Genomic DNA, 26,847 nt, shown 5'->3' on the forward strand with positions numbered 1-26,847 from the left:
CATTATTTAATTGGTGGACACACTCATTGGAACCAAGTTGCATGATCATCAGGGGTTGTGTGCAGGGACACAGGACACACTTGGTACCCTACACAAAGACAACACGTTCATTAGAGGTACATTCAATCCAGGCGCTATTTTCCTGAGCGACACCTAAAATAAGGACTCAGCACACACAAAAATCACATAGCGTAACCATACAAACACATCGATCAGACATGCTGAGCTGAAAACACCAAACAATTCCCTCTCTAATACAAGCAAACTCTGAGTAGGGTTCAAGTGCTCAGCTTTTAGTGTCATTTCTTTTAATGTTGATACTGATGTACACACAGACCTATCTCCTTAACAAAAACACGCTCAGTGGAAGTATGAATATACTGGCAAACACATTCAAGGGGATCAGCCAATAGCAATGCTAAATTTTGTCTTCTGGGAGATTTTCTCTTTTTTTTTGGCATTTCTTTTTTTTATTATTTTATTGAGGTCGTATTGGCTTATAACATTGCATAAGTTTCAGGTTACATTATTCTATTTCAGTTTCTGTACAGACTGTATCATGTTCACCACTAATAGTCTAGTTTTTATTCATCACCACACATATGTGTCCCTTTACCCCCACCCCTTTCCCCTCTGGTAACCACTAATCTGTTCTCCTTCTCCATGTTTGTTTATCTTCCACATATGAGTGAAATCACACAGTGTCTTTCTCCACTTGACTTATTTTGCTTAACATAATACCTTCAAGGTCCATCCACGTTGTCCCAAAAGGCATGATTTTGTCTTTTTTCTGACTCAGTAGTATTCCATTGTATATATATACCACATCTTCTTTATCCAATCATCTGTTGATGGGCGCTTGGGTTGCTTCCACGTCCTTGGTTGTTGTGAATCATGCTATGATGAGGTTTTCAATTTTATTTACTAATTTTCTTCAAATTCACTACTTAAATCAAGGGTAAGAGGTTGGGACTGTTTTTTCTCCCTGCACAATCTTACGTACAATGCCATAGACTTCAATTTTTCCAGTCAACATGGAGATGACATAAGCCTCTTCTTAGTGGTCTCAGGAAAGGCAGATATCCTAGTTGCCACAGTGAAATGAAAGCGAGATTCCCTCATGGAGAAATTCTGAAAATTCCATTCACTGACAAATTTTGTCATGTAAAATTTCTCCCATCGACTTTCAGCATCCAAAATCACAACGGATCAACCCCATTGAATAAGATTCCCTTTTAGGCCATTAATGAGATTTAAGTAAAAAGACACCTTCTATTTGTGTTCGTTCCCTGCAAACGTTATGAATGTTGTGAGTAGTCATTTTAACTACTGCCCAGACAAAATGAAAAAAAAATCTTTTTTTGGTTCATGCCTTTGTAATTTTTCTAATCAGATGATCTTTTAATAGTTTCCTTCTAAGATTTCCTTCTTCAGCCGCTGAGTTTACAGTCTATTCAAGGCTGAAATAACTAATTATGAATATTTAGATTGCCTTATATACTTCCAGCACATCTCTTTTGGGCAAAGTTCCACTACTTCCAGAGAAAACTGAGACTAGAGTGTTCAACAAGATAGCCTCTCCAATTCTATACCAACGCCTTCACCATCTATTATATTTAAATAAGTATATTGGCTTCTTCCTAAACTAAGGATTAAATATAATATTTTATGTTAATAGTTCTAGGTTCATGTATGGCATATCCTATACTCAAGTTAATAATTCCTATTTGCTATACACTTACGAGAAACCCTTGTAAATGATTTGACGATCAATACATATTCCTCGGAACCTAGCCATGGGAAATTTTCCAAAATGTAGAAAAAGATTCATGCACAAAGATGCTCACTCCACTGGCCAACTGGAACAGTCTTCAGTGACCAACATTACAGAAATCATTAGAGGTTGAATATTACACAATTATTAATATAACGTTTAAGAAGACCATGAATATAAAGAAAACGTCTTTGGTTAAATATTAAGTGAAAAAGCTTATGTAAAATTCTCTACGTGGTATGATGACACTAGGTAAAATTTTAAAAGAGAAATAAAACATGCATAGAAAAAAACAGACTTGGAAAAACATCCAGAAATGTTAAGAGTGATTATCTTCAGGTAGTGGGACTATTTATATTCATTCTACTTTTCTGTGTAGTCTAAATTTTCTAGAATATTCATGAATTACTTTTAATCCGAAAATCATAAATATGAGGAGCACCCAATGAGAACAAAATCAGTGGTGCCTCTCAGGTTTCCATTTATTGGTGGTGATTTTTCACATGGTTAACAACGGGGTACTTCTTTCCATTGGAGTTCCTGGTGAATGTTGAGAGGGAAAGATGCTTTGACAGCCTTTGATAGATAAAAAGCATAAAGAGAAATGAAAATAATTTCTCCTAAAAAGAGCAGAGTCCTCTTGCTCCAGTATGTTTTGGAGTCTGACCTGATTTGGGAAACTTAACAATATGCCAACTAATTAGTCACATAATACAAAACTTTAGGAAATAGTGGAGAATCAACTGAAGATAAACAAAATAACGCTACCGCAGGGAAGCACGACCAGGTTCTCATTCCTAGGAGACATGTTACATCATAGGTGTGGGTCAAAAGTCAGAAAAGCGAAGGAAAAACGAGGACGCAGGAACACACTTTAAAATGATCAACAGCAAGAAGTAGTCACCGAGACTCAAAGTAATAGGGCCACTTGCAGGGGAAGCCCGCCGCAGGAGATGTTCTTCTTGTCTGTCCATCCTCACGTGTGAAATCAATCACACGTTTTATTCTCAGATTTGAGCACGCTAGAGTGATTAAAACCATCTGCTGTGTACCCGGGGCCTGACCAATCTCAGTTAGGGCAATAAGAAAATTGTTGCTCAGTCAGCATTCCTTGAACCTTTCTCCCTTAGATAGCTGAGATGACCTGTGAAAACAGAGAAAGAACACTGTGTTAAGAATTGATTTCCCACTCCCATTCTCAGGATACGATCGGCTTCAAAATACATTGGTGATACACTGGGCATGGGTCCAAATACACCACCAAAAACTGAGAGATTTTCTTTTGCTATTGAACTGGCTACAAGACCATTTGTTCTCTTAAAGATGTGAGTTCTGACCAGCTTGCCAGCGTGAATGGAACGACTACAGTTGAATGGTCAAGGCTCAACTCATTCAGCCTAGGTTAGGACCCGGAAAGTTTCTGAGGACTTTATCTGCTGAGTGGCTTCCATGTAAATAAAAGAGTGAGTTGATAATAAAGTTAAGAGCTGCAATAATTTATAGAAATAGTTTTATGATGACACCCAAAGGAACTTCAAATTCCTTCACTGATCTAGAATTTAAGTGCAGCATATCCAAGACTCAATGGACTATTATGTAGGGATCGAACAATTTCCAGTGACCTTACTTCCCCTATGGTCCTTAGGGAAGGTGTCCACTCCTAAGTATAAAGGTATGAAAAACAAATGGCTTTACTCTCATCCTGGTTCTTATTTCCTTTCCACCTTAGCGTGGGAGAAAGAAAAATGTCTATTGATTTCATCCCAAGTTACTGAATCAAAGGCTAATGCAGGGATGGAGAGCTCAGGAGGGCAAAGGGATAAAGACTTGCCTCAGAGCGTTGGCTCCCTGCCTTACCTCCACTGGTGCCAGTTCACTCCCATCTGGGGTGTCATCCTCTTCCCCTGGCCCTACCGCAAGGAAAGATTACCTTCACCCCACTAGATAAAGAAGTATCAAGGAATAACCAGAAGAATGATGTTTTAGCAGCATATAGCTGGTTACCTATAAAATTTCACTTTCAGAGAACTTCTCAAGGCTATGCCAGCCAGGCAACACCAAAAAGAAGAAAGTGGATCTTACACCCAGAAGAAGAAATAATACAAAAAAAAAAAAAATTGGGCATGCCAAGTTCATTGCGTCTAAAGATATCAGTGGTTAAGAATTTACGGGGCACCTGTCTTCTCAAAGCTCTTCCTCTCAGCCTCTTTCTTTCACGGACGGCCCACAGAGAAATAATGTAAGGCCCTTCTCTCAATGCAAGTTCATTCATCAATTAATTAGCTCACCATATATTCGTAAAAAGTTCAGCTTAAGCAAAGGGCAAGTTGGTAAGAAGCCAGTCTGTCTGCTCATTTTACTCACAGTCAACACATTTGAAAGAGAACAAGAGACGAGGAGATTAGAGCTCAAAAAGGCAGATGTGCGCATCTCATTTTGAATCTTTTCTGATTATTACACCTTTGTGACTTTTCAAAATCCTTTCAATTGTTTTATCTCTCCCTGATTTTTCTCTATTTCAGCTCACCAATTAAACAAAATGGCAAATGTTTCAAAACTCAAATTATAATTTATTGTAAGGTATAATATTGTTTTCATTAAATACTACTATGAAAGAATTGAAATACATTCTTCCTAAATATGTGGAGGTTTATTCTCTTGAGCAACTACGGAGCTATACTCGTCTTTCAGATTATATAAAATATGCATCAATATTGCTCAAACAAGGTCCTCCATAGGAGAGGGCTTTTTAATATGATTGATAATTGTCAGAACCCAAGGAAAAGTACCAAGTGACCAGAAATATTGAAAGGAAGCTGAGGCAACACAATTACCCCTATAACACAGTCACTCGGTGGAGAGAAGTTCTGCAGTGTGAGTATCCACAGCATAGGCAGTAATCGGTGTCTGAGCCTCAGCACAGATCCCAACACAGTTCTGCCAGCACTTAGTAGCAAGAGAGGAAGGAAGGGAGGGAAGGGGGAAGGAAGGAAGGAAGGAAGGAAGAAATGAAGTCTTAATTGCAATTCACTTTCTCAAAAAATCCTAGTCACATGGAATGCCCGTTGCTGGTTTTTCCTAGCTCCACGTGTCCCTAACAACACTTTTAACATTTGGTTTCAGAATTGGGACAAGTAATGGGACACAATTAAAGCAAATGGGAAGATCATGGTGCAAAGTCTTGGGTTCTATTCTGCTGGTTAATTGAATTACATTTTTATTGTGCAAATGAGCTACTGCCAGAAACCCTGAATGCCTTACTAAAACATTTCTGGTAGTGAAAAGGTGATCAACACACATTTATATAGTCCATAGCAATAAACATAAATAATGTCTTGTGAGAATGAAGTGCAGGTTTTAGGCACTGATCTGTAATGCTATCCACAATAGAGAGTTAAGTAAGAAAAAAAATACCAAATCTTAGAACAGTGTGACCTTGATTCCATTAATTCCAAAATAGCTGTAGAGTTTGCAGGTGCTTTTAAAAGATCCAAAGGGATACTTGGACCTTACTGCTAGCCTCTGGCCAGTGCAAAACTGGTGGGAAAAGTAACGTGAGGAAAGGCTCCACTGTTCCTCCCTATGTCCCCGTACTGTTTGAATTTTTTACACAATGCGTTGTTTTCCAGTCTGATCAAGTGTGAAAATAAAAGAACTGAGAAAAATACCATGATTTTGGATTCATCTTAAAACATGTCAATTTTCAGGGCAAAAACTCATTAAAATGACTTACCTTCTATGATGAGATTTTCCTCCATCAGCATCTGTGCAGTTTTATTTGATTTTATTAGCAATCTCTTTCAGAAGACCCTTGAGATCATTCAGCTTGGAAAGGGGGAAAAAAGAGAATTGACCTTAAGATCAATTTTCCAACTTTAAATTTTAAATTATCACTCCATGACTTTTTCATTGGTCTTAAGATCAATTTTCCAACTTTAAATTTTAAACTACTACTCCATGACTTTTCCATTACTCTATGACTTTTAAATTATTACTTTATGAAACATATATATTAAACAGCAAGTGTAAGACACGCCTGGAATAGGGCAGAATGAGTGATACGCTCTTTCAGACCCTGCCCACTGCCTACTTTCTGAAATCATATCACTAGCACATAATCATTAGCACCAATTGGTATTGGTTTTACTCAAAGGCAAGTCCCTAGGGTTCCTACCTAGAAATGACAGATTTTAACAACACAGAGAAATAATATATAGAAACAATAATGTTATATGTAACGAATACTAATAAAATTATAAGATTCCAATGAAGTTTTGCTTTGATAAAAGTATAATACTAAGACAATTAAAATGATACAATACTCATAAATCAAGTTTTTGCAAATAAAGTGGCTGCCCTCAGAACAAAGCAGTATAAACAGTAAAACAATTTAAGTAAAAGGCAAAATAAAATTATTTTGGATAATGCATATTTCACAAGTTTATTACACCAGATGCACAAAGCTCATTTTAAATGACATGCCACATTGGTACCCTTGATAAAAGCTACGCAATGCCATTTCCATACAGTTGATTTCTAACTTGCTACGTCACTTACTCAGGCAAAAATCCATGTTTAACTTGGGCTTATTTCCAGTCATAACCTCTTCATTTAACTCTTTTTAAAAAAGAACAAAAAGAAGCCATAAGGACGAATGGCTGCCCCAAATAAAGAAGGCATGTGAGATCCCTACTTACAGACCTAAGGTCAATTGTGAATGACTTTGCTTTCTGGTATAATGAGATGGAGAAATTTCTTATTCACTAGAGGAGCTTTTGGGAAAGCCCTGTATTTGTTGACAGTAAAATGACTGAATGAGCTGTTTGAAGTGGGATGGCAGACTCCGAGAGCTCGCTCAAGAAACAGTGATGACCCCTAAACTTCCCTGTGGATAGAAAGGAGAGGCTTTCCTGTTGCTCAGAAGAGGAGCGATAGAGGGTGGAGGAGGGACTAAGAAGGAGAGGGAGGGGCGGGGGAGCAGGAGGAGAAGGGGCTGGGGTCAGGAAAGAAGCGGGGGCAGAGAGGTCTGAAATCACACGGGCGACAGCCGGCCGACGGCTCCATGCTGCACAGTTTGAGGCTTCCCCAGCATCCACCCCAATTCTACCCAAACCTACCACATGCCTGGTGTAGGTGGGCTTCTTGTGGGAACTGGCATAGGGGCTGAGCTCCACAGCCAGGGGGATGCACAGGGTATCAAACCTGCAAACACTTCTCTGAGGTCCCCGAGACCCTTGGCTTGCACATGCGTGTGAACAGCCTTCAATTATGATTTCAATTATACGGGACTCCCTCAGCCCCCACCTCCCACAACCCCAATGCTTAGGCCCCGTCCCCACTGACCGTGTCGCCCTGCCCAAACCCCACTGATTGGGCAGTCTCCCTGGCCCCTGGGAGTTGGGCCAGCTGGTGCAGTGCCCTGGTTCTGCCAATGACCTCTGACCTAGGCCTTACAGGTGTCCAGAGGGCTGAGGCTCCTGCCCTGTCGCTCCCTGCCCCGCCCACGCTTGCTGCCGGCCTGTCCATCCTCTGTGTGCCCCAGAGGAAGGAGAGCATCAAGGCGTGGCTTTCAGAATCTCCAGCCCATCTCCTAGGCTGACTTTCCATGAGCTCCTTCCAAAGTCACGCCAAGCGGAGCCACAAGTAAAACAACACAGCAAAACAAACAAAAACTGGACAAGCCCCTGGCACCTCTATTCCTTGAACCAAACTATTTAAGCCCCTCTTATGTGGCCACGCTGATTGCTCAGAGGGCTCTTGGAAGGGAGGATGCCAGATAAGTCCCTCTTGAGCTAAAACACCCAAAATCGAGCCTAAAGAGGCAGTAAGTTCTCGCACAGGATGACCCGGCCTCCCTACTCGACGTTCCCGGTTCACGCGGCCCCTCCGTAGCTGCCTCAAACATTCCCTGATTCTCTGGACTCAGGGCCATCAGACAGTGGCTGGCCCTGCCCCCAGCTAATGTAGACTCGGGCAATCTGGAATGCAGGCTGGATGCTGCACACAACATCCTTACTGCCATCCAGTCCTACCTAATTCAGCTTGAAAATGCTCCTACACCCAAACCCTTTAGCAAAGGACCCGACCATGAAATTCGGGGGCCATGCTGCGCTTCGACGGCACTGAACCCAACGCCTGGCACACGGCAGGGGCTCAGTAAATACTATTGCCATGTGGCCTAGCCACAGATGCAGCCGGCAATATATTGAAATATAAATACATGACATGGGAAAAGTGAATAGTCACATAAGGTTTTATATATACATTATTTATTACATATTCTATATGTCTAATATAAATAATCTTAGAATCCAATCCCTTATTCTTCGTTTCATACATTCTCTTTAATATTCTTTCAATTTTCTCATCTTTAAAACTTTCCAGCACTTTTCTTTCTCCTCTCCACTGATTATAGCCATGATCTACACCCTAGCGTGATCGTTCATGCAGATACTCAACTCCAATAACGTTGGAGTCTTCCCAGCCCCTCAGTGAAAAACAGCAAGAGTACATCAGAATGAGAGCAGCTGTAACAGGATAGACTCTTATGTGATGGGCGTCTCCAAAGAGGGCTGCCACCGGTTCCTTTCTCCCTGTACACGTGTGCCACTCCCCCATCACAGGTGGGTTACTCCTCCCCCACCTCATTGGGCTGGCCTGGGACTGCTTTGATCAATAGACCGGTAGAAGTGACATTGTGACAGGTCCAGGCTTAGCCCTCCAGAGCACTGGCAGTTTCTCCTTCCTCGCTCTTGGAAGCCAGCCACTACGTAGGAAGGGGGACTGGCTCGAGACCACCAGGCTGTGACAAGCCCAAGCCACATGGACAAGACATCAGGTGGGAGAGAAAAGGCACTTTGCCAGATCCTGGACTCACCACCAGCTGAATCCAGCCCGGTAAACCCACCCGAGAAAACAGGAAGCTGAAGAACTATCCAGCTGAACCCGTTCCAAATTCTGATCCCCAAAACAAGGGGAAAGTAAAATGATTGTTGGAAGCCACTGAAGTGTAGGGTCGTTTGCTGTGCAGCGATAGGTAACTAAAGAGAACTGTGACTAAAATATTCGATTGTCAGTGCAGAATGGACCATCACACTCAGTAGTTGACGCCCGTGTATAAAGCCAGAAGTTCCAGGGGAAGGAAAGGAGAGGAAGACTGGGATGGAAGAGAAGAGCCCCTCTGGAGGGTGGGAGAGGCAGAATGGCATGAGGCATGGACCCACCAGAGCTCAGGAGAGGAGGCCCATGAAAACACGGCCTCGGTTTTCCAAAATGCTGATGGTAAATACATAAATAAGTCAACAGGAAATTGTGAACTGGATAAATTCTCACATTGGAGCTCCATGAGGGGCACCTTTTGTTCATTTATTCATTCAACAAACATTCATTGAGACCCTCCATAGGGTGAAGTACTGGGTGCTGGAGATTCTGCCACACTAGACAGGTGTGGTCTGGCTGTCAAATCTCATAGTGCTGGGAGGGAAGAGGAACGCCATCGTCCAGGATGCCATTCTCAAAATACCATGATGAAATAGCAGATATTGTCTCCTCTTCACAGTCTAACAGGGATCCAGCACTTATGAATCGATTCTAATTTCTGCTAAATCTAATCATGATTTCTGGCTTCCCAGCTCAGGCTGGCGGTGAATACATTCTTCCTGTGCCTGATGCTCAAATGTGTATTCAGGTATTTGCAATGCCCTTCAAATTGGTTACAAATTAGAGTGGCATCAAAGACCAGCATAGAGGCTCTCAGGCTCCCACATTGCTCTTCTGAGCTAATGTTCCCTGTAATTGTAAGCATCTTCCACCTGCCTCTACAGCCAAGCGAAAGAGAAAAGGGGTCCTGTGCTAGACAGAAACAGAAAAGACTCTAGAGTTCACGGAAACAGGACTTCAGCACTATTCCCCACGTGGGCTGGGAGCATCCGAGAAGCAATTCCCTTCCAGCACCCAGACCTTATGCACTGGATGAAGAAAGCTGAATGTGGAACAGGGTCACACCTATGTTTTTGTTAATAAATTTTTTTCTTTTCAGACCGTGATCACTGGCCTCTCAGTGACAGCTCAAAGATAACAGAGATAAAAACATATATTTCCCAAACTATAAAGAGAAGTATACCTTGGTATCCAGCTGCCTAAATCGATGCCTCATTCTTCGAGGAAGTTAGAAATAGAGAGCGAACAAGAGACAGAGAGAGAGAGATTGAGAAAAATCTATGAGACTCCATTTTACAGTCTTTTAAAGGACGAAATACAGATCACTTTCATTTTCAGCTAAACATCAGCTGCATTTATCTTTTTGACTTTCTTCCTAATACCCAAAGCAGAATTCGCTTTCTCCCCAGTTAGAGATGGAGCCTTTATTTGATGGGGTGGTGGGAGATGACCTGTAAGGTCCGTCCCTCCCTTCCAAACTCAAAATCTCAGAGTCTAGGAATGGAGAAGAGCTTAGCGCGTCTGCCTTGTTACTCAAGGAGAGAGAGCACGCCATGTGTCCTGTGCAACCCAATAGCTGTATTAAACCTAACAAACAGATTAGTTGTGCTTATATTTACTCTTTTTTTGCTAGAGTGAATTTCAAGATGTGTTGGGAGCTCTGACTGTTACCCAGAGTAACTTCACATTAAGAAGGTCACATTCTGAGAGACCCTGCATAATCCATTCTTTGTGCACCATCCGTGGATTTAGTCACATATCTAGCTGTATGGGATGTTTATTAAAACTCCATGCAATTCATAAACAACGTTCAGGACTTCTCAGCCTGTAACAGATCAACCAAACGGTTTTACCATCTTCTAACCTCTCTACATCTTCATCACAGAGATACACATGGGGCCCCTGCAGGATGATGCCAATTGCCCATGATCTGTGGGTTTTCCAAATCCACCTCTGCAGCCACGGCAGAGGGACCTACACACTTGTTACGTGTTTCCTGCCCTGCCCTGCAGACTCCAAATACCTTTTTCTTTCCCAGGACCTTAAAGGACAATAAGGATGGTAGATGGGTGGCTTTGCCCTTCTCAAAAGGCTGACTCACGCTTACATGTTTGTCATCTTCAGTTCCCTAGGTAATATCTTTTTGGCACTATTGCTCTCTGCTGAAAATTCTCCTTACAGAGTTTGCTCAGATACGCTGCCTATGTTCTGCCAGCTTACGTATACAAGGGGAGCCTTGCAAAGCAGAAAGGAACGACTGACATACTCCTCTGACGTGTCGTTGGCTTTTGTGTTGATCTTGACAAGGTAATTTTCTTTCATGACACCCTCCCATGCCAGAGTCTCGTTGTCTTCATTTTTGAAACCTTGAATAATGAGACAAAGAAAAACATTCAAATCATTTCATTTGTCCCCTAGCTCCTCAGTCAACTCCTGCTAGGCATTTTCTGATACTCTGGAACCAGGAGAACTCGATTCGTCCTGCACAGGCTGATCTGACTAACGTTACTTACTAGTGACAGCAGCAGAGTGACATCGTATCAGTGAATTTCTCGGTAACATTGAGGAATTGCAGCTGCCTGCGCCAAACAGGAATGCAATCTTTATTCCAAACAGAGATTGATCTAGAGCCTGTCTGTGTGTTCTGGAACTTAGCAGAATCATTTCACTAATGAATTTGGTTATTACAGCTCATACACGCGCCTCTTCCATTTTGATGACATGAAAACGCTAAACTGATCATTCACTTGGCTAATCACTGATGGACTGCCTACTCTCAACCCTGGACTAGGAACTTTGAAGGAGAGGAAAATAAGCACCAGACATCATTCCCACCCTTCTGAAACATGCGATCTGGGTGTGGACCTCAAGGAAAATTCTTACATCTAGTCTTCTCCTTTCACCTAAGGCAGGGCATGCCGTAAAATTGGACTGGGACATCTTCCAGTAAGATTCTTAGTTCCATTTCTTACCACGCCTGGGCCTTTCAGATGGCGAGCAAACAAAAGAACAGATCAACATGAGGGCTGTGTTTCAGGTGCTAGTGCAATGGACAGCAATCCTCCATACGAATTCACGGGGGAAAGAAAGCACGTATGTTCGTGCAGGTGGGCACCTGGAACCAATTTATCTAGTTTCATTTTTAAATTATCTTTTAAAATTGTTCATCAACATGTTAGAGTTTAGGAACAATTACAAGATCTCCTTGCATTTCAAAAGAATTCATTGTGACTCAAAGACAGAGCCATACACTAGTGACGGGACTGAAGCAAATCCCACACGGCAAGTACGGGTTTATTTTTAATTGGTGATTATTCACTTTAGAAAATAATTCCTAAAGGAACTTCTTTCCAACGTATTTTTCCCAGCAAAGTGGTTTCCAACATCTTTTCCTCAAACTAAAATGTGTGTAGAAGTGTGATAAGAGTACTTAAAATCAACACAGAAAGGATACAGATGGCCGAAAAGCAAGAATGACAAACGACCAAGAAAAAATGGCTGACCTCTTTAGCAGTCAAGGACATGCTGGTTGAAAAGATAACATAGCTTCTTCACCAATCAAATTGGAAAATTAGCAGAATCTATAGTAATGACTACACCCTGGGTTGGCAAAGATGTGGATAACCAGGCTTCCCATGTACTGGGGAAAACCTGCAAATTGTTACAGCCTTGGGGGATGGGGAATGAGAAGAGGGAGGAGGGGGGGCGGCAGCCAATGTCAAAAGACTTAAATGTGTACATACCCATAATCTAGAAATCGCTCTTCTAGAAATAACTCAAAGGAAAAACATCACTGATATGCTCAAAACGAATGCACGCAACTGTTTATCATAGTGTTATATAATAACAAAAAAGTAGAAACAAGCTACATATTTGACAATAAGGGATTGGTTAAATTAATTATGGTACATTGATGTGGTGGAATATTCTACAGTTAAAAACTGCCATGTAGATTACTATTTATGGCTATGGGAAATGGTCACAATGTGTTATTATTAAATGGATAAATTAGATTATGAATGTGTATGCACAGAGCAATCAAATTATTATACACTCATACAAGAATAATAGAATAAATACCAGTACGTTAACGATATTTTCTCTGGATGGTGGGTTATATATGCCTTTGCTCTTTATTTGTGCTTTTCTATATTTTTCAAATGTTCTGTTAATGAATATGGATACGTTTTTAATCATGAAAAATTAAAAATTTGTAAAAATGCAATTACTGGGTAGCACACTTTTTTATTATTTGAAGATGTCATCCAAAAAGTACCAAAAGCAGAAGTTTGGATTCTACCTTTTCTGAAAGTTATTTGAAAAATCTTGCATTTTTCTCCAAAAAGGGGCAATTTCAAGCTTAAATTTCATGACTTCCCCATCATCGGAGGCCAATGCAAAGTAAATTTAGGAAATGAATTAGCGCGAGAGGCTCTGGCAAGCACAGAGAGCTCTGGTTTCTGGAATTAGAGATCGCCAAGGAGAAACAAATGAGCGGGCGGTGACCAGGCGCGCCCGGAAGTCTCGAGTGAGGGACGTGGGCTCGTGACTCCCTCTCTCCCGTCATTACTGCATGCTGGGTGGAGAAGATCCTGCCCTGTGCTCTCTCATTTCCCTCTACTGCTTGGTTCCTTCCTGAGAATAAGAACTGCCTGACAAGGGGAAATACCAACACCTTCACATTCTCCACTTGTAAGATCATCACTCTCCCAGGGTCCATGGGAGAGATGGATCCAAACCAAGACCATTCATTTCTGACCTATCTGTTTGCTTGCTCGCGCTGAAGCTCCTGTCCATTTGCTGGCCAAATTGGGGGATTTCTTTCCATTTTTATGTTCATATTATGCTTAATCATTAAATAAATTTTGGGGGGATATAATCCCAAATCTGGAGGACTGGTTTGTCCCTACTTCCACACTGAGTTTCCTGTTCCACGGATCCTGGACGGAGCTTAATGTATCTCTGGAGAGTGGACCCTCATCCCACATGGCCCCTCCAGCCATCCATCCCCAACCGGAATCTGGCCAGTGACGGGGAATTCACTGCCTCACACAACTAGTCGTTTTTTTCCAGATAGCACTAATTGTCAGACATTGTTTTTAATTTATACTGAGTCAAAATCTTCCTTCCTGCAACTTTTATCCATTATTTGTTTTTCTTTGGAAACATTCAGGAAAAAATATAAAACTTGTTGCCAGAGCCTCTAGTAGGCAATTCGTTTTCTAAATTTGCTTTGCATTTGCCTCCAAATCTGAAGGCACCAGTTGTGCCCTGAGCCTTCCTCCCAGGTCCTATAGACACTCGTCCACAACACGGCTTCAAGACAGCCAGAGACAGTGCTGGGACACATCATTCCGTGCCTCGGGTCTTTGGTTGTGGTCTTTGAGCACAGTCAAATTCCAGACCTCAACTTCCAACTCCCCTCTCTGCTATAAAGAATTTTTATTCTTTTAGTTAGAAATGACTCACTTTGTCTTCCAAGGCAAAATGATGGGGAGAAAGACAGCAACGTATCCAAATTGTCAAAACACCTTTCTTATTAAGAAAGGCAATTACACATGTGTGATAGCTAATGACATCCCCAAAGTGCCATTTAATGTCTTGAAATAATGCTATTAAAAGAGTTGACTATGACAATTCTTTCAACTGTGACATGAGTTGGGGGGCGTTGGTACACCGACATTCTGAAAACCAGACTTGAGGGGATCAGAGCTCCAGGGACATCGCAGAAGTATTATGACCCATATTGAAGGTCACGTTCACGAGCATCTTCTCTCCACTTCTATGTAGTTAAGGAATCCTCCAAAAATGATGGTTCTTGGCAAGTTAGATTTCTCTTAATGACCAGTGATTATCATGTCTAGGTTAGTAAAATTCATATTTTTACTTTCTGAACCATCAAAATATTTGGGACACACTAAAAGGACAGGATGGACTAGCCCAACATGGACCACGAACCCAATGATGGCAGTGGGTGACCATTTTATCAGGTTCAATGAAGAAAAGACCCGAGAGCAACACATAAGCACACACCCAGCAGCCACTGGGAGACACACCACCTGTGAATAGCAGGAACAAGGCACAAACAAAGAAGAAAATGTCTAACTTACCAATATGGAGACAAGAACAACCTAAACATATTCCTTTAACTATTTGTACTGGATTCTCCCTTAGCTTATCCTCGCCTCAAATTGCCCTCAACACCCATTTTTTTCCCCCTTTAACAGAGACTTTTCCTTTTTCCCAGTAGTGGTCCAGTGCTGGGGGACACAGCTCAAGACTCTGCTCCACCCGCTAAACCCTAAACTGACAGCTCTTCTACAAGGCACGAGAATGAGCGTCAGGATTTGAGAGAATCCCTTGGTGTGGTGATCTGAGGATTTCCAAAACAGGCCCCCGGAGTTTCTTGGTTCACTTCTGCCTTGAAGGAAACAAGTTCAATCTGCAAAGGGACATTGTGATGTGGGCTTCATGATGTATGTCCTCGTTTCTCACACTATCATGTCTTCTGCCTACGTTTTGTCCTCCTGTGATCTAGGATGGTTCACTGGGACATGATGGGCTGGCAGCAGGAGGCAGAGGGACTGTGTGGAGCTTCATCTGGCTGTGGGATGCAGCCCACGGTCTTTCATTAGTCCCTTTTCAGCCCTCGACCCTGTGGACCCCTCTCTCTTCTCATCTGACCTCTATAACTTCCGCCTCTCTCTGACCACTCCTCGCTCTGTGGCTGCCTCCCAACCTCTGCCCCTTTGCCTGGCTAACTCCAACTCATCCTCTGGGGCTCAGCTTAAAGGCCCGCTTCCTCCAGGAAGTCTGCCCCGACTCACTCTAGTCTGGGGTTTAAGCGTCCACGGTGCGGCTATCACGGCGCCTGCACATTCTCTAAACTAGCCCTTCCTGCACTACTCGACTAAGGCTTTTTCATTTTCCTCCTGGATTATGAGCCCTGTTTAAAGGCTAAGATAGCTTCTATCTTATTTAGCGCTGTATCCACAGTGCCTGGCTGCCACATGGTGGACACGGCACACATACTTGCTGAATTAATGCTCCCAGGCCCCCTTCCTTCCCCATATGGCAGGCTCCCCATGACGCTAACCGCCTTGTCTCAGGTCTGGCTCCACACCAGGCGGTGACCCACGAGCCCAGCCCCCATGTGCCTTTGTTCATAGCTGTATCCCCATAAGGGCTTTACGGTGTTTCTTTCCTACGTGCTGATCTAGGGTCTGGCCCTTTCATGCGTCGCTCTTCTTGCGTACACACAGTGTCCCTCCGCCCCGACACTCATTCTGTTTTTAAACCCAGATCTGCAGTAAATGTGGGGTGGGTTCTACAAAGCTCTTCCAAAGGGGACCGTGGCAGGAAGTGAGGGGGGTGGGCTCCTTGCTTTTGGACTTTATAAGAATTCAGTGACTTTCCTTTCTCACTTTTATCCTCCTATTTAGACAGTTTACGAGAATTTTTTCACTGCTTCTCGGTGGCAGTCTAGAATGGAAGTGATAAGACGTATTGAAGAAGTCAACCTATTTCTATCCCAAATTGCTAAAGTTCACTTTCTGGAACCAAGTTTGTGCATTTCTATAACATCCACATCGATCACAGAAAAGGTTTTTTTCAAGGAAGGAAAACCTAGAATGTATTCAAATGATTTGTGAAAGTGTATCAATTTTAGAAGAATGGAAAAGGAAAATCAGGTAAGCGCTGAGAAAGATGAAAAAGCTATTTCTTAAAGATCTGTGCTCACCTGCCCAGGCTTGATGAGGATCAAGAAAGACACAGCAAATAGTGTCACGTATGTACATGGGGTCAGCCTACATACTGAGCGTTTCCCAATGGTGCATGCAGTCTTAGCTGTAATAGTGTAAAAAATTTTATTTTAAGCTGTTCAAGGCATCAAAGATGATTTTGGACTTCTCAGAACTATCTGGCTAGAGAAATGTTTTCACTTCTAGTGTGTCGAATCTAGGTTGAACGTGGCAGGTGAGTTATGAGAGGTAAGCCCCTATCCGCACGTCTCCAGCAGCACGGCTCGTTGCAGCTGTGAATGGCGGGGTCAGGAGGACTGTGAGAAGCTCGCCTTCTTCTGACAGGCCAGCGTTGGGGTGGGGCAGGCCGTCTCACAGTATCAGCTCCTCCAGCCTGCTCTGGGGAAACCTGGTGTGGCAGATGGCAAAACAGGGCCACAGATTCCCCTCCACCCCGCAGGCAGGCTGTCCTCCCATTGAGAAATGGGGCCTCATTCTCCCCTCCCTGGATGTGGGTGGGCCTCTGACTTGCTCTAACCAATAGAAAGCGGCAGAAGAGACGTCATCTGATTTTCTGAGTCAAGGCCTCAGAGGTTGCACAGCAACTGCTTTTTGTGGGAACCCAGCCTCCCTGTGTGGGAGCCTGAGCTGGGGGACACTGAGGCTCCCCTTTGACAGCCCAGTCAACCCCACGCATGTGGGTGCATGTGGACATCAGGACCATTCAGCCCACGGCCCACCTGCCAAGTGCAGGACGCCACGAGGAACATAGACCAGCCACCAGCCACGCCTTGAGCAAGGACCGTGGAATCACAAGCAAATAAGTGCTGGTTACTTCAGGCAACCAGGTGTGGGGTGTTTGTTACACACTAATATACAATGGATCTGCTTAGGGACCTAATGTGGCCCTTCTTCACTTTTTCCTTAAGAAAGAGGCTGAGAATGGAAATCCCACAGCTACCCAAGCTGGGTCCAACCTGAGTCACTAACTCAACATTCCTTGTCAGGACACGGGGCCATTTTATGACTTTTGTGGGCCCTGGTAGGGTGACCAGCGGCCCCAGAACTGACAGGATACACGACACGCAATTTTACAATCGGGACAGTCCCTGGCAAACTGGTCACCCTAACTGGATGTCCAAGAAGCAGGACCTTCAGTACTAAGAAGGGGACATCCCGGGCATACCAGGACAAGTTGGCCACCCTGGGGCCTGAGCACCTTTGCCATCATGGGCCCCTTCCTGGATAAAGGAAATATTCAAAATATTTTGTGACTGGGTTGGTACTAAAGACAGTTCTCCTGATTTTTAAAAGACATTAAAAGATTTTCATGGACCCTGAAGCACATGGGTGCTGGTGCTGTGCCTGATGGAGAAGTTGGCTTTGCAGTGGCTCCCCGACCCCACCCCGGAGATGGATCTCCTGGCTTAAATTTGAGGTTAGAGGGCAGGGTGAAGGGGCCACTGGTGCCCTTTCTATCTTTTCCTTTGTGTCAAAACATGCAGATGAGTAAAAATAGGCCTATTCCTCCTTTTGTGCTGAATTTGGTTGAAATGCTTCTGTGGGCTAGGAAGACTTGTCGGGTTTAGTGGCTCCAGGATCAGATGTTAAGAAAACCTAGCCTGACCCAGCAAAGAGAGATGGATGTGTGCTCCCTGTAGTCAAAGGAGACGTTGGCCCTGGGTGGGACTGAGAATCCAACGGTGAGAGACTCTGGCTCCCAGAGCAGGGTCAGGAGAGGATGCCCGCCCAGAGTTGTCAGGGCTGAGAAGGCAGATGACCACACAAGAGCAAGAACAAACTGACCTGCGGACACATTGACTCCTGCCTTCCAGAAGGAAGTGGGTCCCCATCAGGGAGAGCCTGCGTTGACCAGACTCCTGGAAACCACAGGCTCACCGGGAGCAGCCGCCAGAGAAAGCATTACCAAGTGCTGAGGGTGTGGGTGGAGGTGCCCACCATGGACCCACTGAAGGACCCACCAAGCACCCATACGCTAAAGGCTCAGTTTTAAACATGTGCCAGGGCAGAAAGCACGGAGCCAGCCTCGAACAGTACCTCTTTCTAAAAAGGACTTCCTGCTCCTTCTCTTCCTTCCTCACTGTGCTCCAACCCACAGAGGGCCCCTAACACAACTGGTGAGTGGGAGAGAGGGAGTAAGAAAGAGAGGGAAAGCCAACAGCTTCTTGACAACTCTGCCAGCTGGGAGAGTATAAGGTGGGGGTCTCCCCTCTGAAGGCTGGTTAACGGGCAGGTTAATATACTGGACTATTAGTTCTAGTTCCTAAACTGAAACTGTTTTACCAAGTTAAGTTATTGTAAGATTTTCTATTTCCCGAACAATCATAAGCCCTTCTGGAGTCAAAGCTCATGTTTCCCAGAGAATAAATTCATAGAAGCAACAGAGAGCAAAAGCAAAGTCATGTTTTGACAACATCCCCTGACTGGTGCTTGTTCAACATACTGTTTATATTATTATTGTGTCTGTCCAAAAGTTAGTCTCCCAAAATAAGGCTATCCCGGCAGATCCACAACACTGTCTTAATCCACTCTTCCTCTTGAGTAATCCATTGGCTGGCCTGATGCCTGATCTGATGTGAGCAGTGAAATAACCGAATAATTCCCGCCCGTTGAGATAGGGACCAGGCATGCTTCCCTGAAATTAATCACTGCCTTGATCCCAAGCACAAACGCACAAGCCACTCACAGCAGGCGGAAGACTCCACGTCTTTCTCCTTGCAGCAGCACTTGAAGAGCTTCTTCACCACCCTGTAGAAGTAAGCGAAGACGACGAAAGGGAAGGGGATGTTGAGGCGGCTGCAGTACTCGTGGACCAGGAAGTACCTCTGGAACTTCCAGACCTGGTCGTTGTTCTCCTGAACCATGCCCACCGTGTAGCTGGAGGAGAGGAGAGAAGGTCCAGCCTTAGCTTTCCACAGCCCTCATCACTTAATTGCCAAATACGGTAATATTGCTATCAAGTGATCGCTCGGAGAACTTAAGTCCAGATGGGAGAGCAGACTCCATACTAGTGTTGGCCCGGAAGAACTCAGCACCAGGCGCTCTTCCATTCATGCTGGGCCAAGACTGTGTCTGGCTTTTGTTTTTTTTTCCCAAGCACCAAAAAAATGTCCAATGAACTTTAAAATGATTTTTGTTTCAAGATCTTCCAAGGAGTGTCTTTGTTCGTTAGTCTGTTATTGTGTTAGATGCAAAGAGGCCCAAGATGTCAACTCTCTTAGAAATCACTTGCCTCTCAAACATCATTTATGGGAGTTTAATTGTAGACAGTCTGGAAAAGCTATTAATATTTATCAGGAGCCTTACAAATGTTCATCCCTTTGATCCAGTGACTCTACTTCTGGAAGTTTAATCTATGACTAAGGAGATACTGAGAAAGGAAAATATATGAATGGATAGACACACACAGCTGTTTGCAAAAGCGCTGTAAGGACAGCTGTCCCCACCTTCCACCCAACAGACTGGAACAACGAAAATGTCCGATGCTGAGACAATGTATCACGTGTTACGGTGAATCAATAGGATTACACTACACAGCCATTAAAAATTATGGGGGCTGGCCCCATGGCCGAGTGGTTAAGTTCGCGCGCTCCACTGCGGGCGGCCCAGTGTTTCGTTGGTTCGAATCCTGGGCGCGGACATGGCACTGCTCATCGAGCCACGCTGAGGTGACGTCCCGCAAGCCACAACTAGAAGGACCCACAATGAAGAATATACAACTACGTACCGGGGGGCTTTGGGGAGAAAAAGGAAAAAAAAATTTTTAAAAATCTAAAAAAAAAAAATTATGTTGGTGACTAACGTCTATACTCTGGGAAAATGCTTATCATATATGTTAAGTGAAAATAACTAGGCTCACACTTGCACTCACAATATAATCTCCACCAAGTAAACCACAACTCACAGGGAGCAGTAGACCCCTCGTGAATGATGGTCATCTCAGGCATCACATCATGGATGCTCTTTGTTCTCTTTCTGTTTGCTTTCTGAACATGGTGCCATGAGCATGAATTACTTACAGAATTAGAAAAATGTCTATTTATTGGGAAAATTTCTGACTATACCACTGATTTCTCAGTTTCAAGGTAAACCAAGACTATAAAATAGCTAACACTTATTATATACCAGGTACTGTTCTAAGTAGCCTACTTAGATTGATGACAATTACTCTAACAACCCTCTGTAGGATGTAAGTCCTATTTTCATCTATGATTACCAGATCAGGAAACTGAGGCACAGCAAGAGTAGGTACATAGTCTGAGTCACCCAACTAGGAAATGAAGAAGCCAAGATTTGCACTCTGCCATCCAACCCAGCATCTATTTGCTTTGCAAAAACACCATGCCACCCCACAGAGGGGAGCATGAAATGTTTTGAGCTACGCTCTATTTCAAAAGGATTTGATTGGACTACTTAGTAAAAGATAACAGTGAAGCATTTTACTACTTGGGAAGCTCAACCATCCAAGATACTTTTATTGCTAACATCAATAGAGAGCCACAGACGCAGCATGAACTATTTGAATTCTCCTATAAGCAAATCCTCAGGGGGAGGCATCCAGTTCTTCAAATTCTGGGTGAAAACTTCAGACCAAACCTGAACGAAGTGATAAGGCAGAGAAACCAGATACGTTTGTTGCAAGACCACATTCTTGACCCTTAGCACATGACAATCCAAGACTAAATATCTTCAGCCATGAGAAGATCACACACACAAGGAAAACACAAACCTAATCAGATAACGGTTATAGCTTTGCTTATAAACTTGGCTCTGCTTATCTTGGAGTTTACTGATGAATTGGACACCTCCGAGGTCTACACCAGGTCCTGGGTTTGTGCAGGACAAGCTTCTGCAGCAAGTGCCTCTTCCACAGGGCGTGGTCTTTAAAGGGAAGGGAATTAATGTTTATTGAACAACAACTATATGTCAGCTCCTATGCTAAACATGTAAAATGGTTACTTGACTGATTCTCACGTCAACCCTACGTGGTAGATTTGTTAGATGAAAGACAGTGGTTGTGATGTATGAAATGCAGCAAACCGAATCCGGCAGTTAGCCTGGCGTTCCTTCCAAATATAGGTCAGGGTGCTTTGAGGCTAACATCATTATCCATCCTCGCTAGTCTCTGCTGGTTCTATGTCTGCAAAGGGTATTGCAGGCTTCGGCCACTGCAGTAAGAGAGGGCGACGGACATGCCCCAATTAATGGAGTCCAGGCTAAGAACTTGCCAGAAATCAGTTTACTACTTTGTGCCAGAACAAGAATCACCATTCAAATTATTGTCCCTAGGAGCATCTTAAAATCTTCTCTATGCTGTCAAAAATGGATTTTATTGACTGCCCCTTCCATGCCTAAAACTCAACACACCAACACAAAGAAGCAACAGCATCCATTTTAATGCAGTGAATGGTGTACTCTGAGGTTTTGTCCAAAAGGAATTAATAACTCCTAGTGAAGCAAGGAATATTGATGATGCTTAGAGCAGAGTAAGGCGTTCTTTCTGGCAGGTGGACCTCCCACCCTCCCTCGGGAGCTCAAAGTGGAACTGTGGCCGAGAAGGGTCCAAGTGGAAAGAGATTTGCATCTTGGCTTAACTGGTCACTCAGAGGCAGTAAGAACATCTCATATCTTCTAGGTCATCTTGGAAAATGATGGGCAAATTGCAACCTGGGGTCCAAATCCAGCCCCCGACTTGTTTTGTAGGGCCTGTGAGCAAAGAATGGTTTTTATAAAGCAGGAAGTGGGGATGGGGGCATCTGGCCCAAGCAAAGACCCTAGCTGGCCCCTACAGAAAAAGTTGCCAATCCATGATCTACAATATATTTAGGCCAGCGCCCACAAAGCAAAGCTTTGCATTTGCGTCATTCTCTATTCTGAAGAACTCTGCCTGGGATCGCTGTTTTACTTGTTCTTCAGGACAACCCAGTTGGCTGCAAGGAGCCTCCTGTTGGAATCTCTGCTTCCTCTGCACCTCAGGGCCCAGGTGGATCCAGCAAGCAGTGTTCCTTTCCTGGGCAAACAGCAAAAACCCTTATCCACATCCCAGGTGGTGTGGGTGAGATAGCCGATTACGGGGCATCAACACCCAAAAGCCATCATGCATAAATAATGCATTTCTGGGGTTGGCCATGCTGAGGTTTATTTACTGAGGTCCACTTTCCCACATGGCAGCAGCTTCCAAACTGTTCTTTTTCTCTCAACTCTGTTCCAGACTCAGACAAAGAGACACAAGCGTTTCCCAGGGAAGGCTGATAATTGAGGACTGCTTCAAACTGCTTTGCTGGAATAATTTTCATGTTCTTTAGACACTGGTTTCCATTTCTGTAGGGGAGAGGCTGCGCACTAGTGCCAACACAAGCACACCCACCCCTCAGCAAAGCCCAACGTCCAGAGCAGCCTAGAGACCGTCTCTCCCATCCAGGCTCTCATCACCCCAACTCAAATGGTTCTCAGAATCTCCCTGCCACCCACGGACCATCTAGCATTTTCCCTGAGAGGGACTCTGCTACGTTCCCTTTGACTCTACATCTCCCATGATCTCTTGTGCCCTCAGCTACCCAGGTGGCAGGAGATTTGCAATGATAATTGAGTTCTGGCTCCTAAGACCACCTAGACACCCTCAGGGGAGCAGGAGAGGAGGAGGAAGCAGGAGATGAGGAAGAAGCAGGAGAGGAGGAAGCAGAGGCCCCCTCAGAGACAAACTTTCAAGAATTCACTGCAATCAAAAATGTTATCAAGAGATAACAAATGTTTAGGATTCAGACAGTCTCCTACACAAATGAAATCCAGCAGGATGTTAAAAGAATAAGATGCCACGAGCAAAGAATAGAAGAATGACTAAAAATTAAGATCATTTATATAATTCATCATTTTTAGACTACATCATAGATCAAAAGAAAAAACATCATTTCAATAGTTGCTAGAAATTCTTCTGGCCACATTCAACATCCATTTCTGATTAGAAAAATAAAAAAAGACAACGAAAAAGAAAGGAGCTTAATAAATAAGAAACAGGAGGATCCTTCCAAGACATGATAAAAGAAAAACAGAAAAGAAAGACCAGAGACGGGATTTGTTCCAAAGTAAATAAGCAAGACTTTAATAGCCTTCCTACATATCAAAAAGTGCTTCTTAAAAAAACATAATAGAAAAAATATCTCGCTCACAACCACAAATGGCTAGGAAAAAAATGTAACAAAAAACCTGCCAGATTCATATGAATAAAACCATAAAACTTTACTGAGAAACTATACATATTTGAATAAATAAGGATCACACTATTTTTTCTGGATGGTAAGATACCATTTTTTAAAGATGCCAGCTTTCCCTGAATGATTCTACAAAGTTAACATCATTACAATAAAATTCACAAGGTTGCTTTTTTTTTTTTTGGAATGGGAAAGAAAAAAGGATTTCAGAAGATAAGGCTTGGACTCCTCTATGTGGTTAAATATACAAGAAAAGCCAGGAAAGTTTTGAATAAGGATAATGAAGGGGACTTGTACAACAGATGTTAAAATGATTTTTTAAAAGTTGGTAATTAAAGCCATTTGGTAATAAAAACCAAAATAGAAAGACTGATCCACAGAACAGAATGAAAAGTCTGCAAAAAATTCATGAAGAAAAAGAGGATGCTAAAACAATGGCAGAATTTTAGAATAAATTGAAGTACAAGAAACTTGCCAGCTAGATTTCAATCAAACACCTCCTGCAAGCTTTTCACAGATTTCCTGCACTTTCTGTTCATTATTCCATCCCCAACACACCAGCAATATCCAACCAGCGCCACCCCAGGACCCCTAGTGACCCTGACTTTTTGCACCTCGCAGTGCCCGCCGGCATGCATGCTAAAATGAGCCGCACATCCCCGTTCCCCTCTTCTTCCGCAGCATCAAGAAAGCAAGTTCAAAGCCAACAGCAGCCAACACGAGAGACAACCAGCAGTTTCACCGCACTGATCTTTGAAGTGCTAACTCAATTGAGGATATCAGAATAGCACCACTGAGCCTGTGCCATGCACCTGTATAAAGACCCGTGCCCTCTCCCTTCACCTACAGGAAAATGTCTAAATTCCCTAACATGGATAAAAGACCCTCCATAACCTGGCATACTCTTCCACCCTTGGAGGTTGCCAATTCTCCCAGAGTCACTTCTTCTCCTCTGCTTCTCCCTCCCCAGCCAGGCTCTGGGCTCCAGGCACACGGTCCTTGAGCAAATGTCACCTCTGTCAGCTGCTGCTGACCCTAGCTCCCCCCCCAACTATCTTTCACAATTCACAGGCCCCCTCTCTGTGCACCATGGTCCTTTGCAAATAGCCTTTCAAGCTGCTTACATTATATTGTATTATGTTATATTATATTATGTTAATATATTTATGTGCCCACCAACTCCCTTAACAGCAGGTTAATTTAACAGAGGTTGCTGCCTCCAACTCCTCATTTGTAAAATGATAATAAAGCTACACTTACGCCAAAATGATTAACAATTAAATGAGGTAGCACGTGGATGTGCTTAGTACTGAAAAGTATCAATAAATACTAGCTATTACTATTTGTATTTGTGTGTGTGTGTGTGTGTGTGTGTGTGTGTGTGTGTGTGTGTGTGAGGAAGACTGGCCCTGAGCTAACATCTGTTGCCAACCTTCCTCTTTTTGATGTGGGATGCCACCACAGCACGGCTTGACAAGGTCTGTGCCCAGGATCCGAACCTGTGAATTCCAGGCTGCTGAAGCGGAGCACGTGAACTTAACCACTACACCACAGGGACAGCCCCAGCTATTACTATTATTACAATTACCTGCCCTCTTTTTTTCTTTTTTTCACCCATTTCAACAGCCTCCCTTTGACTGCTGAAGTATAGCACCCAAAACTTTAGTCTGTACCAGGGGATCATTTTCTTTTTTCTACTTTCCTGTGTATTCATAATGAACATGCATTATTCCTAAGATTCAAAAAATATTTTACTCTTAGGAATTAGTCTAGATTAGGGCATGTCTGACGAGTCCTTTTCGGAAGAAACACATGGGGTGGCTTTATCTTCAGGTCACAGTGCCTGTAATGGCTACAGCCCGCGTTAAGACAACCCAGAGTCATCTACTGATTTTAAGTTCACTCAGGGCCTCTGATAATCAATCATATTAATATAGAATAAGCTTAGATGTTTGCACCCTTTTCCTCTCCCTGTGAATACCACATAGAGAGCACTCCAAGATGCTTTAAAATCCCCGAGTGTGCATTTACGTTGCAGCTCATAAGGTGGCCATTGTGTATGGTTAAGCTTTCACAGGAATACTTTGATGTGGTGTCACACAGGGGTCACAGCCTGGGGCCGACGGCTCGCGGAGTAAGCCCAGAACAACCATCATAGCCATCAGAACAGCGTCTGACGATTTCGTCCAAGGATGGCAAGGGGACCGCTCTAGCTGCTCTCAAGTCCCCAGACAGGTGTTAACAAAGAAAAGGCCCTTGGTTTAACCCAGGACAAACCCAAGAGGCACCCCCCTAGAGAGGACATGTCCCCAAGTTGTCACACTTAAGCACTGTAGGGGCAACAGTGGGGTGTGGTGCTATGGCTCTGGGCTCATCGGGAGGAGATCTGCATTCCAGCCTCCAATGGACACAGCCAAGTCCACAGCAGTGTGGCCGCTGACACTGAGCTGCCCGACTTTCATTTCCTCAAAGTGAAAATGACAGGCTGGCTCCAAATGCTGTCACTTCACGACTGTAATCCTGATAATGGATTACCAACGTGACATGTCCTCGAGAGTCTGTGAACAGCTCAGAGCACACAGACTCAGGAAAGCTCTGAGCACTGTTCTACTCTGTGCCTAGGGGAGATTGACTGAATTAGAGGAGGGCAAAGGTCACGGCAGTGGGAGCTGACGGCCCTTTGGTTTAATTTCTGTAGAAATTATATATGTGGTCGGTTTTTACAGAGACTATCCAAGGTTTGAGGTAAAGGCTTATAGGATATGTTATCCCTATAAAATAGGACCCCAAACCATCCCCTGCCCTCCTCACTCTTGCCTCAGGTTTGGGAGTTGGTCCTGCCTTCCTTGCCCTTGAGTGGACACATGGTCACCCTTTACCTGCCACCTCTCTCTGCAAGCTCAGACTTGGGGACCTCTGGCAGCATGACACTGTCTAGGTTCCTGTGAGTGACACAGGCTTCCCGATTCTGGAGTCCTTCCCTGGCCACCAGTCGGGGGGGGGGGGGGTGACGGGGAAGCTGCACATTCCCTCTGTAAGGCCACGTGGCGCCAATGACCATGAGATCTTTGAGGCCCAGGCACCTGGCACAGAGCAGATGCTCTACATCTGTGAGATGAATCACTTGCTGGTCCGTTATTCACCATCAATGCTTCTCAGTAAA

At 43.7% G+C, this 26,847-nt stretch overlaps 1 protein-coding gene across 2 annotated transcripts in view; it reads right to left on the minus strand.

Annotated features, from left to right (window-relative positions):
- The window catches only part of TRPM8 (transient receptor potential cation channel subfamily M member 8), an 81,611-nt gene continuing 54,764 nt past the window's right edge, over nucleotides 1-26,847 (minus strand). The window contains exons 21-25 of one of the 2 annotated variants that reach the window (XM_014862582.3): nucleotides 19,163-19,353; nucleotides 10,980-11,079; nucleotides 9,897-9,930; nucleotides 5,508-5,599; nucleotides 1-2,918 (exon numbers count right to left, since the gene is read on the minus strand). In XM_014862582.3, coding sequence (XP_014718068.3) covers nucleotides 5,549-5,599; nucleotides 9,897-9,930; nucleotides 10,980-11,079; nucleotides 19,163-19,353 — 376 coding nt within the window. In that variant the 3' untranslated portion in view covers nucleotides 1-2,918; nucleotides 5,508-5,548. The other variant, XM_070489349.1, reaches the window with a different exon arrangement.

Source organism: Equus asinus, chromosome 19 (assembly GCF_041296235.1).
Source record: "Equus asinus isolate D_3611 breed Donkey chromosome 19, EquAss-T2T_v2, whole genome shotgun sequence".
NCBI classification, from domain to species: domain Eukaryota; kingdom Metazoa; phylum Chordata; class Mammalia; order Perissodactyla; family Equidae; genus Equus; species Equus asinus.